The 19,830-nt window shown below is 41.9% G+C and overlaps 1 protein-coding gene across 1 annotated transcript in view; it reads right to left on the bottom strand.

The window, feature by feature from the left end:
- Positions 1–1,725: 1,725 nt before the first annotated feature.
- dnah7 (dynein, axonemal, heavy chain 7) overlaps positions 1,726–19,830 on the bottom strand; it is a 74,562-nt gene continuing 56,457 nt past the window's right edge. Inside the window, exons 52-66 of the mRNA XM_005925807.3 lie at positions 19,372–19,707; positions 19,087–19,213; positions 18,596–18,790; positions 15,328–15,420; positions 15,068–15,244; positions 14,708–14,869; positions 14,419–14,619; positions 14,107–14,268; positions 12,901–13,086; positions 10,253–10,390; positions 8,187–8,417; positions 6,568–6,720; positions 4,614–4,791; positions 3,775–3,878; positions 1,726–2,036 (exon numbers count right to left, since the gene is read on the bottom strand). Coding sequence (XP_005925869.1) covers positions 1,830–2,036; positions 3,775–3,878; positions 4,614–4,791; positions 6,568–6,720; positions 8,187–8,417; positions 10,253–10,390; positions 12,901–13,086; positions 14,107–14,268; positions 14,419–14,619; positions 14,708–14,869; positions 15,068–15,244; positions 15,328–15,420; positions 18,596–18,790; positions 19,087–19,213; positions 19,372–19,707 — 2,650 coding nt within the window. The 3' untranslated portion in view covers positions 1,726–1,829. The remainder of the gene's footprint in view (positions 2,037–3,774; positions 3,879–4,613; positions 4,792–6,567; positions 6,721–8,186; positions 8,418–10,252; positions 10,391–12,900; positions 13,087–14,106; positions 14,269–14,418; positions 14,620–14,707; positions 14,870–15,067; positions 15,245–15,327; positions 15,421–18,595; positions 18,791–19,086; positions 19,214–19,371; positions 19,708–19,830) is intronic.

Raw genomic sequence — 19,830 nt, 5'->3', positions numbered from 1 at the left:
GTGGACTCCTGATCTTTGATGGTTCTGCCATAATCTTGCCCCTCGGTGCCTGTCTCTTATATTTACCACAACAAATTCACCGGTGATTGGCAGATGTAGTCTACAGACCTTCTATCCACCACAGTTTCCTTCTTACATATATCACCTGAACATCTGCTCGAGCTAATGCGTAATAATTGCTTGTTAAACCCGTCAAACTGCGCTCTGGCTCACATTTATCCACACCAGCACAAATTGGCGAAAGAGAGCTGAGAAACCCTGTTGGCAGCACTCCTGCCAATCCTCCCCTCACTTCATCTGCTGAAGCTGGTTTGTAAATGAGTGACCCGGAAGATGGATCTATGAAGAAACCAAACAGACTGTGCAGCTGAGTCAGTGCCCTGCTCATTAGAAAAGCTGTGATTTTATTCCAGGGTTCGCATGTACCTGTCAGATGCTGCTATTGAACACTGTGTCAGGTATCTGGATCAGGACTATTGGGGCTAAGAATCCTATAAGGAGTTGAGATCAGGAGGTTTGAGGGGTGACAGTGAAGTAAATTAAGGTTAAACAAGTATGAGAGTGCAGCTTTTGTCTCTATGGTGGATTTGTTGGTTTTCACTGGTCAAGTTTCGGTGTTAAGAAACGACTTTTTGACGTTCAGTGTTATTACAGTTTTCAATTTTCAATTCAATTTTAGTTACACAGCGCCAAATCACAACGGTCGCCTCAAGACACTTCATATTGTAAAGTAAACCCTAGCATAATACTTGCAGAGAAAACCCAACAGTATCACTCATGAGCAAGAACTTTGGCGACTGTGGGAAGAAAGAACTTCCTTTTAACAGTAAGAAACCTCCGGCAGAACCAGGCTGAGTTTAGTTTTTATTCTGTTAGATCACTGTCAGACTTTGTAATGATTATGATATTGTGTGGAGGGCATATGTCTTCTTGGTCTTGTAGACACTCAAAGCCTCAAGAAATGTGTCCATCAGTCCCTCATCAGCAAGTTTTAATGTTTTAACTGGTACTAAAACCAAATGTATTACCTCCATATTTTAAGTCATTTTAGTTTTCCAAGTTCACAAAACAAGTTAACTACTGTTTATTTTTGATATCTGGTTGTAGTTTTATTTAACTATAATAAGCTTGGTTACGGTGGCACGGTGGTTAGCACTGTTGCCGCACAGCAAGAAGGTCCTGAGTTCAATTCCTCCATCAGGCCGGGGTCTTTCTGTGTGGAGTTTGCATGTTCTCCCTGTGTTTGCGTGGGTTCTCTCCGGGTACTCCGGCTTCCTCCCACCGTCCAAAGACATGCAGCTTGTGGGGATAGGTTAATTGAATAATCCAAATTGCCACTAGGTATGAATGTGCGAGTGAATGTGAGTGTGAATGGTTGTCTGTCCCTGTGTGTTAGCCCTGCGACAGACTGGCGACCTGTCCAGGGTGTACCCCGCCTTTCGCCCTATGACAGCTGGGATAGGCTCCAGCGCCCCCCGCGACCCTGAAAAGGATAAGCGGAAGCGAATGGATGGAAGCTTGGTTACGTTTAGGAGAAGATTGTGGTTTGTGTTATTATCCAGTGCAGCGTGAAGAGGTCCTTTACAGGAGCTCGACCAGCCTCACTGATGTCGTCCAGCTGATGCATCGTGGCACTGACATTGTGTACGACACGTGCTCTTGTGTGTTTTGTGGATGATTATTGGTGTCATTTTTTGGTGTTGCAGGTTTGTAACATTCTGAAAAAAAGCCCAGAGAGCCTGCGTCGGTTTCTGTTCCCGATTTTTTTTTTTTTTTTTTAATCACACGTCAGAGTGTAAAACAAATCCAGACGTAAGCCAAAGCTGAGACTACGAGCTGAGCTGGCAGAGTAGAGCGACCCCTCTTCTGATCCAGTGCTCCGCAGGAACGTTGGAGTTGAGTGTCATGGCGATGACATAATTGGTGGAGTGTCCAGTGGTGGACAGGGTGCCACGTCGCTCGCTCGTCTTGTAGACGGGCGCCAGATAACACATCCTCTCAGGAATGTCGCCTCGCTTCATGGGCTTCAACCACATCTGACAGAGAGAAGCACAGAGTGTTACAGAGGGGACGGGATGGGGTGGTCGCACCTCAAAGTGTTGGGGTGTGATCTGTTTAGAGTTTGGAAAGCAGCCGTGGTTGTGTAGAGGTTGTTTTCCTTTCATAAGATTTGACTGGTGGAATAATTCAGCTGGCTTTGGGGGTTTGCTTCGCCTCCACTGATGACACACAAAAGGAAACAGCCCTGATTGCAGGATAAATGCACTGTGATGGGCGTGGGTGTCTTCAAAGGGGTTCAGAGGTCAGGATGGAGCGATAAGCATTCGCTGCAGTGGAAACTAACCTGGCTCTCGATTTGTTATCCAAACATTAACTTACAAATTGGAACTTTGGGGACATAAACTTATAAAACAATAGCATTAACAAGCAAGAGCTCCCTTGGGCTATTAAGAAGTCTTGGTTATGCAAAAGGGATAAACTGGGCCACTCCAAAAAACATCTTTAAAAACCCAAAAAACAAAAACTGTTTGTAGACTTGCAGCCTGAAAAACTGCTCATCTGGTTCCATAACGGGCGCCTCAGCGAAGATTTGCATTTCAAAGGCAGGCGCGGCAGCCTCTGTTGTGCTGCTTTTTTCTCTCCCCACAAATAATAAACACATTTTTAATTAAGTTCCGCTCTTGTCAAGAACTGATTCTGTTAATAACTTGCCCTGAACTGTCTGAATATTAAAAAAAGTCAGTCTCGTGCATAATTCATAGGCGCTGACTGCATTGTGAAGAAGAGAGAATGGAAAAGATTCAAACCGTAAGGAAAACTTGATCAGTGGCTGCTCTGAGCCACCGGCTCTTACTTCCATCACTCTGCTTTCATATGCCACAGCATGCCCTGCTAATTAATAAAAGGATGGGAAGGAGACAAGTGTCCTGCAGGCAGAATGTAAAATAGTGCTGAGGCTGCAGCCGAGTCCAGAGAACATCCTCCTGGGTGAAGCAGCAGCTACACCCGCAGCGGCTGCTGCTCGCTTCCTTTGCAGTATTTGTCCCTTCTTAAGTAAAAGCTGTCGCACTGGGGTTTACGAGCAACGCAACAATTAAAAACTTTTTCTTTCTGATGGCCAGAGGGATTCACACAAGCACAATCAATAAACCTCCTCCCTGCAAACTTTATGTAAGAATTTGTTATGCAACACGGCTTTTTGGGGCCTTTTTGGACCAGGTGCCTGCAGTGTTTTGCTATCAGCTCCACAAATTCATTTAACAGTGCCCACAATGAGCTTTCAAATCCACAAGCTGTAATATAAAGTATAAACCAACACGCTTCTCTCTACGTGTTTCTGCATGGGGCCTCACCAGGAAGGCATTCATAAGCCAGTTTCACACACGCGCTGTAGCGTTTACCTTCCAACCGAGGCCTTTCAAATCCAGTCATTTCAAAGTTTTGTGGGGTTTTTTCCTACTGAATTATCAGCTGGTTACAAATAATGCCTTTTTCCTCTTATTCTGCCATACACATCATGATTTTTTGCCTTGACACTGGTGCTTAAATCTGGAATAGAAAATAGTGCTGAGTGAAAACTAAATGATGCCTTTAGGCTGTGACATCAGGAAACAGTTTTTAAACAGCTCAATCTGTTTATCAGCCCTGAAAAACTCCATAAGGATGCGCTTTACTTGTGAGGGCTCACAACAGCTGCAAAAAATTCAATAAAAAGCACAAAATTATTAGAAATAAAAGGTGAGGACCAACATGAAGGCAATGCCGATTGCTCACCACAGGCATGGAGTCGTGCAGCACTTTGGGATAGGACTCAGCAAGACGTTTGGTCTTTCTGTCCCAGCGCGCCCCATCAAGGAACAGACCTCTGATGTACACACCTGACACAAACACACACAATTCATTCTTGCTGTGATATTAAAACCTTACCTTCTACAAACTGCAGATTTGGACAAACACATTTCTACATGAATTAAGCTGAACTGACCTCTGCTTGTTTGCAGAGTGCAGCAGGCTCTTCCTCTAATAGGCTGGAAAAGGGGGCATGACTTAGAGATAACTAGATGTTGGCACCCCTACAGTATGACACACCCAAATGCACAAACACACTGTCAGATTTGTAGCTTGGCAGTATAGCTTGTGTTAGCTTGGTGGGGGCCCAGCAGGGAGCTGATTGAGGATGAGACTTTATGTGAGACTTTGACTGAGAATCTCACAGCGGAGCTGGAGGCACAGCGAGGGGCTGATGCAGGCCCGCGTGTAAGAGAGAGGCAGGGATGCTTTACTTTAACTTACTTTCTCGCTTTATACTTTGCTTCTCTCGTATTCAGTCAGCCTTGTGTCACTTTCATCTGTTTGTTTCTTCTCCTACACCCACCACTTGTGTTCCTCTCATTTCGCTCTCTGCTTTGAAACCTCATTTTGAATTCCCCTCTTTCATCTCTCAGATTCCTTCCTACTACAAGTGCTCTCCATCTTCCCCGTATCTTTTATTTACCCTCATTTAATGAGAGGGGCCTTTAGAAAACCTGTCCTAATACCCTGCTTACACTATTAACCCAAGGCCACGCTCCCTCATCCTATCTGCTGTTTTCTTTCTCCTAGCAGCATCCTACCGTCCGCTGGAGGCTGATTGTACTGTCTGTCATCCAGGACCTCGAAGTCAAAGCCCAGCAAATCGATAGGGATGGTGTGCTTCCTGGCGTAGTTCTGCTGGCTGCCTGTGAGAAAGGCTTGGGTGAAGAAGAATCCTGATATCCAAAATACAGCAGGCGCGCCCTTGTCGTACCAGTCCTGAACACACACAGAGGAAAAGAAGACATTTAGAGTCAAAACAGTCAGTGAGGAAAAGCAAGTCAAAAAATAAATGCACAGAAGAACAAGAAAGTCCATGTCAACATTACACACTGCAGGTAACTAAAGTACAATATGTTTAATATTATGTTGAGCTGCTAATTTAACCTGTGATAATTCCTGACTTATACAAACAAAAGGAATTACAGCACATATGTTATTTAAATGACAGATTGTAATGTGAAAACTGAATTCTTCACTTGATCCCTGAGATGTTTCAGTCTGGACCACAAATCAAGCGACACACACTGAGGCACAGCACTAGCATGCACTAGCATGCCACATGCTAGTGCTGTGGTATTACAATAAATGTAACCTGCCAATTCAGGAAATCACTACAGGAATAGGAAAACACTTGTAGCCTTCGACCCCCAGCCCCGAAACAAAAGTGATCACAATTTCATCCAATCACAGACCCCTCACGTCCGTCGGGATGGGGGCATTGTCCTCCTGGAAAAGATGATAAATATGATCTTTAGAGCAACTTTGTACTGGTTTGCAGGTGGACCCAACCCACGCCAGCAAAATCCTCTCACAGAACAACAAAGCACCAAATCCCTGCACTGTAGGGTCAAAAGTTCCATTTTTCCTCCTTTTTTTTTACTGATTTCTGTATTCATAAATGTTAACAGGGATTATTATTTTTACCAACATCTCCTAAACAAACATGCAGTCACAGTTAAGGAACACAGCACTTTCCAGCTCACTTTTAGGGAGTCGCGAGTAGATGCACACACACAGTATTCTTTTCATTTGAGTGGGTACTAACAGGAGGAGGATATTTCTGCCGTGGGAACTGACAGCACTGTTCGATGAAGCGCTTCACTTTGCAGACTCACATGGTAGGTCATGTGGCTGCAAGTGTTTCCAGTGCCAACTCTGCTCATGATTAAAATGCATAATACAGCAGATCTCCCTGCCTCCTCCGTGTTGATAAGCCACTGTGGAATAAAGCACTCTTGTGTAAGTGTGCCAAGTGTGGCACAGCTTAAGGCAGATCGTTATACAGCAAAAGTATGCAATGACTTAAGTTTTTCATCCATAACACTTATGTATAAAAAATGCGGTTAATACCTTATTAAAACATTTTTATGTTGTTATTTAATTTTTAATCAGCTTTACTATTTTTATTTTGTGCTGTGATAATACCTGACTTATATAAAGGCATGACTTTAGCTCATGTTCTCCACTAATTGGAAGGCTGGTGGTTCAATCCCTGTCTGCTCCAGTCATGCCAAATATCCTTGGGCAAGATACTAACCCCAAGATGCTCCCCGAAAGTTTTAGACCTTCATCCATTAAAACTGTAGGCATAGATTTTTTCCAGTTTAACCTGGTGAGTGATCGACATTAGGGCTGAACAACACGGTCTGCGAGGCCTCGCTCCTGTACCTTGAAGAGCTGATCTGAACCTGTTGGTGATGTTTATCGCCTTGTGCTGCATGTAGGAAAATTTAAATGCATTGATCTGGTAAGTTCATGAGCTTAATTCACAGTAAAGGACTTAGATGGGCTGGAAGTAAAATGTTACTTTCTCTGTTACACCTGTGCACTTTTCAAATGCAGCTTCCTAAACAAACTCACTAGCCACCATCTCATCCAAGTATGCTCACTTTTGGCTCAAAAAAAAAGCAAAATGGTCAGATCCTTATAACTAAACTCCAGTCAACAGACCAGAATCCAATTTATTTGATGCAGTTCTCTTGTTTTAGTCACCTGCAAGAACGTCAGTCGCTCTAGGAAGTCGTTGACGTAGCTTCCTAACGATTTGAGGCTGGGGTAGGACTTCTTCATCCACATGGCTGGGATGCGACCCTTCAGGATGCTGCTGACCACCTCCTCCAGCTCTGCAGACATCACCACGAGACCCTGCACACAAACACACCCACACATCACACACATGTGATTAACTTTCTTTGAAGCTAGCAGGAGACAGACAGGTGCGTAATGGGGAACTCTTACTGTTCTGTGGGGGGCCTTTGATACCACAATGAACTATGATGTGCTTTGTTCCCCTTGTGAGTCTTGGGCTTTCTCTTCAGTCTGGTGACGATGGAACATCTCAGAAAGAGATGTGTTCATTAAACTTACAAAGACAAGCACGCAAGTGTCTAGGCTTATTTTTCTAACCTTTGAACAACAGGACTGCAGTTATATGCAGAGGAACTTTGCTTTATTAATTTCATTTAGTCTAATTCCAGTCAATCATCGAATGCTGTTTCCAAGTTTCCAAGTGTGTTTGTCGCAATTTAAGAAAAGAATAAAATAACTAATAAAAATTATATGAAGGTGTTAGAATCTATTTGGGAGTGCAACTGCTCAGACTCCTGTAATACTTGTATAATTTAGCAACACTGCTTGTATGATGACAATAACAGTAACACACAGACTTTTACGTAGACAAAAATTATATGCAGGATAATGTCTACACTTTCCCTGGTTTAACAAAGAGAGGATGTATATTAGGTTGTTGCACCCAACTGTATTCTGCTGAATGTTTATAGTATCTGATTTCTGAGGATGCATTACCAGTGTTTCCTCTATAATCATTCAGCAGAGGTGTGCGTCCACACATGAATTATTACTTTCACTGAACAGAAATGTAAAATCAATGATGATTCATCATTTGGCGTAACTGTTTTTCTTAAACAAATTTACAGCAATTACACAGCGTTTGGCATTTGGACAATATCCAGACAACAATGATTCCTGAGACCTGGACCAGACTTAAACACTTAATGCTTACTCCCCTCTCTGGTAGGTCAGGTATTACCCAGAGGCGGTATAAAGGAGAGGCGTGGCACTCTCAAAACGATCAATAGAAAGTGATGGGAAAACTCCTGAATGCCAAGTGTCTCACCTGTCTCCCAGAGAGCCACCACAGAGCCCAACTGGGAAACATATGATCCAGTCATCTTGTACATTTGCAAGTACACAGTTGAAGTTCATGACAGTTTCAAGTGTGCGGCTGCTGATATATCTGTTATCATACTAAAGTTCTAGCCAGGAGTACTTTTTCTCATCTTACAGTCTCCTTAATGTAAACCAGCACATTTTCTCTGTGCTCTGGTGGGATGAGCCACACACTTTGATCGTGTTGCTTTTTTGAAGTGAGTTATAAGTAATTCATAATAGTGTTTTTATATCCCATGACCACTGAAATAAGACTTATGGTTCTCCTTTCAGTTATTTAGTTAGAGGCTTTTGCTCAGATGGCTGCTGAGTGACGACACTTAATTCTTGATATTTTCATATTTCTCTTGTGAAAAGTGATTTTAAAAAAAAGACACTCTTCAAATTTACTGCAGATACATTCCAGCCCTTTCTCCACGTACCTTTATGGCCTTCTGAATGTTGATGCAAGAGTCTCGGATCGTGCCGAGCAGGTTGTTGAAGCGACCCATCTCCTGCACCAGCACTGTGTTCATGCTCTGGTTGTAGCTGGTAGGAAAGCGGCTCATTGCTGCCTCCAAGTCAAAGTCTTCAGGCAGCTTACTGAGGATGTCAGCTGCCACTTCAAAGACCATGTCATCTGAGGATTTGGCATCTGCGCCTGAAGAGCGGGACTGATCAGAGACATAGAGCACAACAGAGCGACAGAGGGCTGATGAGAAGGGAAGGCAGGATGTGGGGTTCTCACTCGATTGACAGTTCATATTTTTTAAGGAAAATTACCATTTGCTGTCTTTGACTTGTCAAATTATGTATTCTCTTTTAAAGACTCATTTGCACTAGTGCTATTCTGATCCTGAAAAGACCCTGATGCTAAGAGGGCCTGACTTCTGACTCGACTTTGCTTATATTTCATCATCTTTCTGCCTGAGTGATTCACATTTTATGCATCTAAAAGAACACGGAATGACACAGAATATCAACGTTTTTATATTTTATTTTACCTTCTCTTTCTTAATTTGTACACATTTCTCAGGTTATAGCTGCAACACTGTCCACAGAGGAATCACTGCAAGTATAATCTCAGGATTTCATCATACAGCGCGAGATGAAAGGCTTCACTGCATTTTACCCCCGATTTCTCCCACGCAGTAATTTGACACACTCTTATCAACAATTATAATGATCATTCATGGTGATAATTATTCACTCTAATCTGTGATTCTTACGCTTTTCTTCTTAGTGCAACTTGCACCATTTACCTATATGATGCTTAGTCACTAGCCAGCGGTAATGGATAATCATTGGCTGATGGCAACAGGGTTACAGTAGGAGAATGATAAATAGCTGCTTCATTCCATTTGAAGTGTCTCCCTGTTTATCGGTCATTGAGACTGATGAGATCGTATTAGATGCTAATGAAGTCCACACATGACTGGAGCCATTATTAATCTTGTTGAATGGAATTTATACGAATAAATGCCAGACTGCACGGAGCTCTAATTTTAACTTGAGATCTAGAAGTCACGATGCATGTGGAGATAATTCTGTCTTTGTAGCAACGCAGGTCTGATGCTATAAAAATACACTTTCACTATATATGCTGAGCTGAATGTGGAATTCTTCTCTAGTGTTGTGTGTCGATCCACTTTAAAACTTCTAGCATAGAGAAATATTTTTTCAGAAGTCAAAGACACTGTGGTGGTTCTTTAAATAAATGGATACACAGATAAATAAAAACCCCTTTCCACTTTGCAGTAGAAGCCACACTTCTTTCATGTTCGAGTAGGCCTTGATGCAAAATCCCTCACATTTGATTTCCATCAAACATCGACTGGAGCGGGGAAGCGGTAAGATATATAATCCTGAACAAGCTAACCTCGTCTAACAAAGCTGAGCTATAATGATGCTGGATCACACAGCTCCACCAAAGCCACTGTGACTGTGTCTCTGCAGCCTCAAAGCACAATGTTGCTCTTTGAGAAGTCTCTCTAAAAGCAACTGCAATATTTATTTAGATTTTTTTTTGTTTTTAATTAATGCTGCACGGTGCATTTTAATGCAGGCCGATAAAATATTTAGAACAGATCCACAGGAGGCATACCGATGCTGTGTGTGTTTATGGGAGAAATAACTTTGGTGCCTAGGTAAATGTGTTCCCATGCATGTATTCCGGTCTGTTTATTTTGTGTTTGTTTGTGTGTTATGTATTTGCGGGGTCAGAGTGGGTGGGGTCATTCCAGCTGAGCATCTGGGATGTTGGCCAAGAGGGGGCGCTTTGGCCTGGGAAGCAACCAAAGACTGCTGGCTCTTTCTTTTTTTTAATTTGTGCCGAGGTCTGGCCTCAGTGCTGTTTTTTTCCATTTCTGTGGTAGTAAAAAAAGATCTCTACAAACTACTCCTGGATATGCCCGTTTATTTTTCCTAAAAGATTACTCATGTGTGTCTGAACTTCCTGTGACAGCTGATCAATACAATACAGACTTATCAAGGGTCAAGGTAGCGTTACCTGTGTAAGCAAGATGCTGTCAAACAGAAGTTGAGTCTCAGCCTGGTCCTTGGTGATATCTGCGTTAGCATTCATGCCAAAAATTTCTGGTGACGGATTGAGTGGCAGCGACTTGGTATATTCGATGTAGTTGTCGTACTGCGACAGAGATGCAGAAAACAGAGGGAGAGGGGACGAGTGAAGTAAGAGGACGATTTTTTAACGCAACATCAGGAAACATCTCGAGTAATAACACTCGCTGAAAAACAAGTCGGCTCCTTAGATTGCTGACATTTATTTTAATGACTATGTAAATGTGGCTTCATGAATAAAAGATGTGGTTGGAGGGGGGTGCAGTGCTGGAGAACTAAATGCCAAATAAAATGGTGTGCACCATAGATTGTACTAGTGTTAACAAATATATCAGCCCTCACTGATGGTGGCTTCCTGCTGTGCCTTGTTACACACATTTTATCTGTTAATGACTTTTTAAAGGTAGCTCAACAACAATGCAAAGGAGTCCTGCAATATGCTTCCTTGAAAAACTGCCAGGTTTACTTTTATTGAATTTTAAGGCAATGATACTGCCAGCAGCTTTGTGTAACTGATATTTGAATATGAATGAAAACACGAGTGAATAACATACCTATGCTGTACTATATATCAAAAATTCAACAGCATGAACAAACTCAGCATCTGCTAGTTTAGCAGACTGCACTTAAACCTGGTTGACATATTGTGACATCAAGGCAAATACTGAGGAGTAGAACATGTGAAGAGGTTAAAGCTGAAGGAACACTTACAGGTACAGATACACTTACAGTTCTTCTTACAATACAGAAGAACTGTATTATTTCGTCGATGCCTTCAGCATGTAGTTTTCATCAGAGTCTACAGGCAACATTTTGATTAGCAGGGTAAAGAATAGAAAATATAAAAAACAAAAACACCAATCACACATATCCATTCATACAGCATACATACGCTACCAGTCAAAGGTTTGGACAAACCTTTTCATTGCATGGTTTTTCTTTATTTTCATGACTATTTACATTGTTGCTTCAGTGAGAATCTGCAAAACTATGAATGAACACATATGGAATTATGTAGTGAACACAAAAAGTGTGAAATAGCTCAAAACACATTTTATATTTTTCTATAATTACTGCTTTGCACATTCTTGGCATTTTCTCATTGAGCTTTATGAGGCAGTCATCTGAAATGGTTTTCCAACAATCTTGAAGGAGCTCCCAGATGCTGAGCACTTGTTGGCCATTTTTGCCTTCACTCTGTGGTCCATCTCACCCTAGGTGGGATAGGTCAGGTGAGTGTGGAGGCCAGGCCATCTGGCACAGCACTCCATCACTCTCCTTCTTGGTCGCATAGCCCTTACACAGCCTGGAGCTGAGTTTGGGGTCAGTGACCTGTTGAAAAATAAATGACAGTCCAACCAAACACAAACCAGATAGGATGGCACGTCACTGCAGGATGCTGTGGTAGCCATGTTGGTTCAGTGTGCCTTCAAATTTGACTAAATCCCCAACAGTGTCGACAGCAAAGCACCCCCACACCATCACACCTCCTCCCCCATGCTTCATGTTGGGACCTATGCACGTAGAGACCATCCGTTCACCTTTTCTGTGTTACACAAAGAAACAGTGGCTGGAACCAAAGATCTCAAATTTGGAGTAGACCAAGGCACAGATTTCCACTGATCTGATGTCCATTCCTTGTGTTTTTTGGCCCAAACAAATCTGACCTGCTTTTTTTCTTTTCCTTAGTGGTAGTTTCTTAGCAGCTATTTGACCATAAAGGCCTGATTCGCAGTCTCCTCTGAACAGTTGATGTAGAGATGTGTCTGCTACTGGAACCCTATGTGGCATCTATATAGCCTCTAATCTGAGGTGCTGTTAACTTGCGATTTCTGAGGCTGGCAACTCTGATGAATTTAATGTCAGCAGCAGAGGTGACTCTTGGACTTCCTTTCCTGTGGCAGTCCTTGTGTGAGCCAGTTTTGTCGTAGTTCTTGATGGTTTTTTGGGAACACAAGTTTTAGCAAGATTCCGGACTGACTGACCTTTGGTTCTTACAGTAATGATGAACTGTCATTTCTCTCTACTTAGCTGATTGGTTCTTACTATATTATTAATTCTAACATTTTTAATAGGGCTGGCAGCTGTGTACCAACCTGACATCTGCACAACACTGATGGTCCCAACCCCATTAAGGCAGCAAGAAATTCCACAAATGAACCCTGACACAGCACACCTGTGAAGTGAAACCATTTTAGGAGACCACATCATGAAGCTATCTTCAGTATGAATCTACAATATAAAAAGTAAAAAAAAAGAAAGAATAAAACATTAAATGAGAAGGTGTGTCCAAACTTTTGACCGGAGTGACCGGAGGAGTGAGATGGAGTTTTTGTTGTGGCACCAAACACACATTTTGAAGATAATAAAAGTAACGAGAAGTTACTAAATGTGACTAAAGGAGAGAGTGACAACTCAGATCAGTGAGACTTTGCATCATGAATACTGCAAAAACATTTCCCTGGTATTGACATATTACCATAAATCCTGTGCTTATTTTGTTGCCTACAGCCAGACTTTAACCAAAGAGGTGATTCGTTTAAAAAAAAATCTTATCTGAGACTCTGTATATCTTACATCTCCCTCAGCTGGTGCATAGTACAGCCCACTGGGGTCAAATGTGTAGCCAGGGTCCTGGATGATCTTTGGGGTGTAAAAGATCGAGAGGATCGTGCGCAGGGTTCGTCTGTCCCAGTCGTCAGTCACTCGCCCGCCGTAGTTACACTCACCGGTCATGTAACAGAGGGCATCAAACGGCACTTCCTGTACAACACAATAAATCATTCATTTCATAAGAGAACATAACAGCAGGTAAGTGAGAGGTAGTTGATTTTCAATGTACACAGATCTGCCAGCTCTGACAGGTGAAGTGATCGTTTTTTTTTTTCGTTGCAAAATGAAACAAAACGATGGGAAACTTATGGCATTCATGCAGACATTACTTTGACTTCTACCTCATGGTAGAAGCTTCTTCAGCAGAGCAATGTGCTCTGTCACAATGCAAAAATTCCTTAACAGCTGTAAAACAAGCCGGATGAACAAAGACCCCTCCCCACAATCCACAGAACCCGAGGATCCAACTACAGCCCACTGCCAGAAACCATAAAACATCCAAACTATCCCATTCAAAACCACAACAGGTTAGAAGTATTTTGAAGCACCGAGGGGACATACACAGTATTTGTCAGGGGGTTATAATGCTGTGACCTGACACACCTGTCACTTTAGAATCAGCATTCGCACACAAAAAAGCGTGTGAGGATGCAGAAGGGTGAAGTTGTGGCCAGTTTGGCATTTTCTTGAGGAGGACTTCACTTAAAAATGCACTGAGCAACACTCAGCCACAAGCTGAAAATGTCACTGCGTTCCAAAAAGATCCTCAGTAGTTTATGCCTACTGCTTTTTCCACAGGAAGAGGGGATGGTGGAGGATTGGAGTGCTATCTGTATGTGGAAAAATGTCAAGAGGGGTTTTGAATATGGCTTATGAAAAGGAATACTTGAGCAAAGCAGACGGTAGTTGTAAAAGCCAGAATTTTTAATATGAGCTTAGATGCTGACAGCTATATAGGAGTACATCGTGGATGTGGGTCTGCATGTGAGATAAACTCACTTCATACAGCTCTATGTAAAGTTTATATGAAAGCACTACATCCCAGACTGCATGGAATTTGTAACTGGTTAAACTCTTGCGTTCACTCGATGAAATACAATGTTTTTTGGAGAGAAAAACACAGTAAGCAAAAAAATTGCCCGTGAATGGAAACAATTCAAGAACATCTACCTGGTACTGTTCCAGGAACATGTGTAGTTGCTGTACAGAGATCCGGAGGTCAGTCTCATTGAACTCGTATGGAATGTTCCAGCCTAAAGGTCCAAACTTTCTCCTCTCTTGGGTCAGGGCGTGGAAGAAACACAAGCCATACAATAGCTTCTTGAACACAGCCTGGGAGGTGGAACAGATGAAAGATGTGATCTAAGATAAATAGTGGTGCTCGTATCCCACTGCTAAAACACACACACCCTGAAATCCACCCGCTGATGGAGCCATGGTAGACATGCACAGCAAGCCACCAAGACATGTTTGCATACTGACCGGCTTGCTGCAGCTGCCAAAAAACTCTGGGTCAGAGATGGGATCCATTAAGAAGGAACGTGCAATGTTGGAGCGGAGACCTTTTGGAGCCTCGTTGGTCATCTTAACACCATTCTGGAGCACCGCCACAGGGAATGTGGGAGATGGGTAGCTAGTAAGCCACAGCCTGAAGTCTGGGTGGGTGGTATCTGGGTTCAGCCCCTGCTCACAGAGGCAAAAAGCAAGTAAATACATGCATATATTGGAACAATATAACTTGCTGTGTACTGAAAAAAACGCATGTCCTCACCTCACAAACTCTCTCCAGTGTTGACATCCATGAAGTGGCCAAGTGGCAGTTTTGCAGAACCACCCAGGTGCCTTCGTTAATGCCTGTCTGAATCATGCGCATAGCAATAGGACCTTGGCCTTGGCCCAAAGAGAGGGACGTCAGCTTGTTACCAGTAAAGCCCTGAGAGATAAGAAGAGTGGTGCACTTCATTTTTTAGCTGCTTTTTAACTGAGGTCTCTCTCTCTCTCTCTCTCTCTTTTTTTTTAGACCCAGTAAATATTGAGATTGAATTTCTTTCATTGTTAGAGGCAATTTTGATTTCATTTACAGTTTGATGCACACAGCAGGATGACAGCTATAGTTGTAATGTCTCTGTACCTTTTCATCTCCAAACTTGAGCAAAGCCGCCATGGGGTCGGAGCCAGGGGAAAGGATGAAGATAAGGGGGGCACAACAGTGGCTATCTGTAAAGGTGTTACTTAAGTTAAAGGGTGGTGCTTCAATGAAGTGATGGCCCAACTTGTCTGAAACAAACTCCTGAACCACGGGAACAATCTGAGGACAAGTTAAAGGAATGTTTTAGAGGTTTTATGTGAAAAAAAGGTTATAAAAAGAGATCATTCCCCATGTGGACTGACTTTGTCTGGCCTGAGACAGCGAATCACCAGCATCTTCTGAAACTGGCTCAGCTTCTCCTGCCACTCATTAGGAAACTGAGTCTGATGGGGCTCCTGCAAATAGACAAAGCAGAGTCAGTTTTGATTCAGACTAAGTATGCATGGGAAGTACTTTTAGTTTCACACTGCATAACTTTCCAAATATTAATCCTGTCATATGTCATAAATATATATTTTAAGCTATAGAAAAGCACTAGATATTTTAAATCTGTTGATCAGAATGATCCTAATCAAATACCAGCTGAGGAATAATTATGTCAAGTTTTCGGTGACAGGCAAGGTTAATCAGTGCAATCGTGCAAAAAAATAGAGAAATATTGTACATAACTAGACATGCAAATGAAAAGCATGAAGAAAGGCAACAAATGGAAGCAGACAGAAATGGGGAAGAGAAGAAAAAAAAACAGAAATGGGTTTTAGGTCACAGCAATATGTTTGATTAATTAGTGGAACAAGTGCACCGGAGGAAGTGAGCAATGGTAGAGGGAACTTTTGGAATTATTTCCCCTAGGCTGTTTGTCGAGAGACTTCTGGCTATGTGTGTTGGCAGGTGCTTTGAGATGGATACACCTATTTAGGATCTCCTGGGGATTCACTGTGTGAACAGGGTGTGTTAGCGTGTGTGAGTGCCCGTGTGCTTGATTGAACAGCTGTTCTTACATCAAAATTGAATAAATGTGAATTCTACAACTGGAACAAACTCGATTTAATTAGACAGAAGTGTTGTGGCTGATTTTGTTGATTATAAATCAAAGATGGTTTGTGTGTACGTATGTGCGACGGCAAAGACACAAGCCTGTACGCTGCACGCATGTTTGAATGCGCCACACATTGATTAAGCAGCTGTTCTTGCATTTAGATTGCATAGATGTGAGGAGCACAACAGGAGCTGAATAGATTTGATTAGATTAGATGAAACCTCAGTTTGTGATTCTCTGTGTTTCAAAGATGGACAGTGTCTCTGTGTGCATCATAATCTGACAGGAAAATGTTTCCCTCTTCAACCTCCTTTGTTCTGTATGCCCTTTATATTCACTACATGTATAATAACTGAAAAAAAGACTCTTAAAACAAAGTACAAAGTTAAAGCTTCAATGTGTCAGATAAATCAGATCAACCAGTGGCTTTAAAAATTAATAAAAAAAGCTAATTTGAACAGGGCCAATATTTTTGAATCAGACATTTTCTTGTACTATAGGAGGGTACAGTATGAGAAAACAACTAATCTTATGATTTGTTTGGCATATCTATCATTAATTAAAAAAAAAAATACAATATTTGAAGTGATGTTGTATTGGCATAACTAAAAAGAAAAAAGATAACAATGTAACGAATCAAATTATGGCATGTGTGTGGAATCAAAGTGAGAACACATGTTTTGATTAATAAAGAAATCTAGCCGAGACAAAAGGTGGTAAAATAGTCAAAGCATACATGCTACACTGAATATATAAACTGAAGTACTCTGCATCCACATTGTTCCCAGGCAGGGAAGGGGGGAGCGCCGCTGCACCCCAGTTGTGAGATTCCACAGAGCCACCCTGCTAAGCTTAAAGTTGGGCGAAGCTGGCCTTGTGTTTAATGCTGCTATTTTCCCAAGGTTTGATTGTTTTGCATCTGCACAGCCAATCAAACACTTTTACTCATATTAAGAAGAAATTAAGACTCTGTTTCTTGTTGTGCTTTCACCAGCAAAGCAGCAACTTTTACTCTAGTCTGTGTCTACAAGACAAGCACTTCCAAAACACTCATTGCATCCATCAATCTTCTTCCACTTACACATCCAATTCTGGGGCTGGAGTCTATCCCAGCTGCCACAGGGAAAGAGTCAGGGTGCACACTGGACAGGCTCACAAGCTTGTAACAAGGTGACACAGAGACACAACCATTCATACCTACAGACAATTTAGAATCACCGGTTAACATGCATGTCTTTGGACTGTGGGAGGAAGCCAGAATACTCATAGAGACCCCGCTGAGAACATGCAACCTCCACACAGAAAGGCCTCAAACAGCTGGTGGTCGTTTAAACCAGGAAACCACCACGCCACCCGCAGGACACAGATAACACCCACACCGAAAAATAATTATAATATTTTGTCGGCTGTACGTCAAGTAATTAATCTATAAGGTTTGGGTAAGAGGGCGAGATGAAAAACATAGAAATAAACAAAAAATAATAATTGTTAAATCTTTTGATGTACATATTAATTTTCTAAAGTAAACTTTGGGTCAGTGGATCCACTCTGATCTATCAAACCAACAGACTGCAGACAGATGTTTTAATTTCAATACTCTGTTGACACCAAAAGAGGACCAGTTTGATGTAAACTGTAACCAAACTCACTTCCACCTAGAAGTTAACACACTTCCTAAAATATGACACAAGTCACAGCAGCTAAATTAATGTTTAATATTGATTAACTTTACATTTTAGGATGATTTACTGCCCCTATGATAGCAGCTGATCTGTATTTTTGGGTTGGATCTTTCTCATCTTCCTCTTGACAATACCCCATATAGTCTCTTTCAGCTAGCTGGCCAATAAAGGACACGAACAACATGGTCAAAACACCATTTGGTAGCAGTTTTGGGATTGTGGGCAGAAGCAAACTTCTGGTGGAGGAAAGAAAATCTGCATCCACATAAAGCGTTCTGTAGATGGAAACATGAAGTGCTCTGGTAGATGGCTGACTCGATAAAACACAGTGGGCCAACCACCACCAACATAAGCAGATAACATAGCACCCAACACTGGCCAACTTCACTGGATTTGAAACACCTTTTGATTCTCTCCACTCTTCCTCCAGACGGTAGGATGCTTTGATTTCCGAATAAAAAGCAAAATGTACTTTCATCTGAAAAGAAGACTTTGAACCACTGAGCAAAAGTCCAGGTAAAATATTCTGATGTGGTCTCTGGCTCAGACAGTTGTAGCTCCATTCCTGTGCATGGAGGCAGATTCTACTTCTTGAATCAGCAGTCTTCCCTATAATTGTTAATATTGCCAATGCAATGGTACCAATAGCACACTGAAATTCTGATTTTCATATGCTATAAACCATAATCATCAAATTTAAAACATACACCGACTTGAATATTTCATTTCAAGTGACTTAATACAGACTACATCAAAGTTTATTTTTCTGAGTTTAAACTAGAAAAATAAATGAAAAATGTCATCATACTTTTTTACTATATTCAACAAACCCAGCGAGAGGCGACTTACTGGGCTGTCATAGACCTGTTTCCACTCATTTCTGCAGCCTGTCAGGTCCTGACGCAGGCCTTTGAAATGTTCCATCGCATCCAAGCGGCATATCTCATCCCAAGACTTTTTAGGCAGCCAGGTGCAGGGATTGGAGTAGGGGTTGTCCAGGCCCACACCGCCCGTTAGAAGGAAGCGCCACTCCCCCTCTTCCACCTAAAACATTAATTAGTGACATGTCCTGTTAACACAGCAGCAGAATGACCAGAATTTGTAATTAAGTGGATTAATGCTTGACAATTTGGGGGATTATCTTTGGATAAGTAGTTTATGCAAATTGGAAATAGAAGAAACAGATAATCTAAAACAATCCTCAAGAAGACCAGAGCTGAAAACTGACACTAAGGAGCTTGTTTGATTATCTAATCACTTATTTAAAAAAAACAAAACCCAAACAATATGTGTGTGTTCTCCATTATCAAATGTGTGTCTGTGCGTGTGTAAATTCCTACCAGCTTGCTATGCATAAGCAGGCTGACAGTGAGGCAGAGGGAAAAAAGTAGCTTATCCTTCTCAAACAGAGAGCGACACACATTCACATACAGTGTATAGGTAAAGTGGTCTCTCAGGATCTGCAGTCTGAAAAAGAGACGCATGCCATCATTTAATAATCTTTAATCACATTAATGCACCATCACCAGCATTGCATTTAATTTTTTAACAGAGACCTTTAAAACACTGTTTTGGTGACCAGCAGGAACTAGTATTTTGCTAGTACATTAGTCAGGCCTGCCTACCTCTGCTCCAAGTCATCACTCTTGTCTGAGCTCTCAATGGAGCTGATGAAGAGGTTAATAAACCAGGTGAGGGAGTATTGGTACATGGGTTCAATGTTAGCCAGGTCAGCAATAGAGAAGAACAAGATTGCCGAATGCACGGCAATAGGTGTGTAACCCATGCGGGTCTCATCAATCTTCTTCTCTGTCACCTCGGCCACGGCCTGCTTCTCTGAGATTTCGTTGGCAAGCACCTTGGAAGCAGAGAGGATCTCGACGGCAGTCTCATCCTCCAGGATGTTGCCCTGAGAGGAGGACAGGACCTCTAAGATTTTGTCCTCGATCTCCTTCAGTTGTCTGAAAAAAAAAAAAAAGGGAAGAAACTCTGAATTAATAGTCTACAGTATTTTTCACTCGGGGAAGTAGAGATTTTATTGAATTAGTTGAATGGATTTGACCTTGGTCTAACATATGCCTCTG

This window comes from Haplochromis burtoni, unplaced genomic scaffold, assembly GCF_018398535.1.
Source record: "Haplochromis burtoni strain Fernald_Lab_line unplaced genomic scaffold, NCSU_Asbu1 Contig_87, whole genome shotgun sequence".
In the NCBI taxonomy this organism is placed as follows: Eukaryota; Metazoa; Chordata; class Actinopteri; order Cichliformes; family Cichlidae; genus Haplochromis; species Haplochromis burtoni.
Note: the sequence above shows the minus strand (reverse complement) of the source record. Positions and strands in the feature narration are given on the sequence as shown.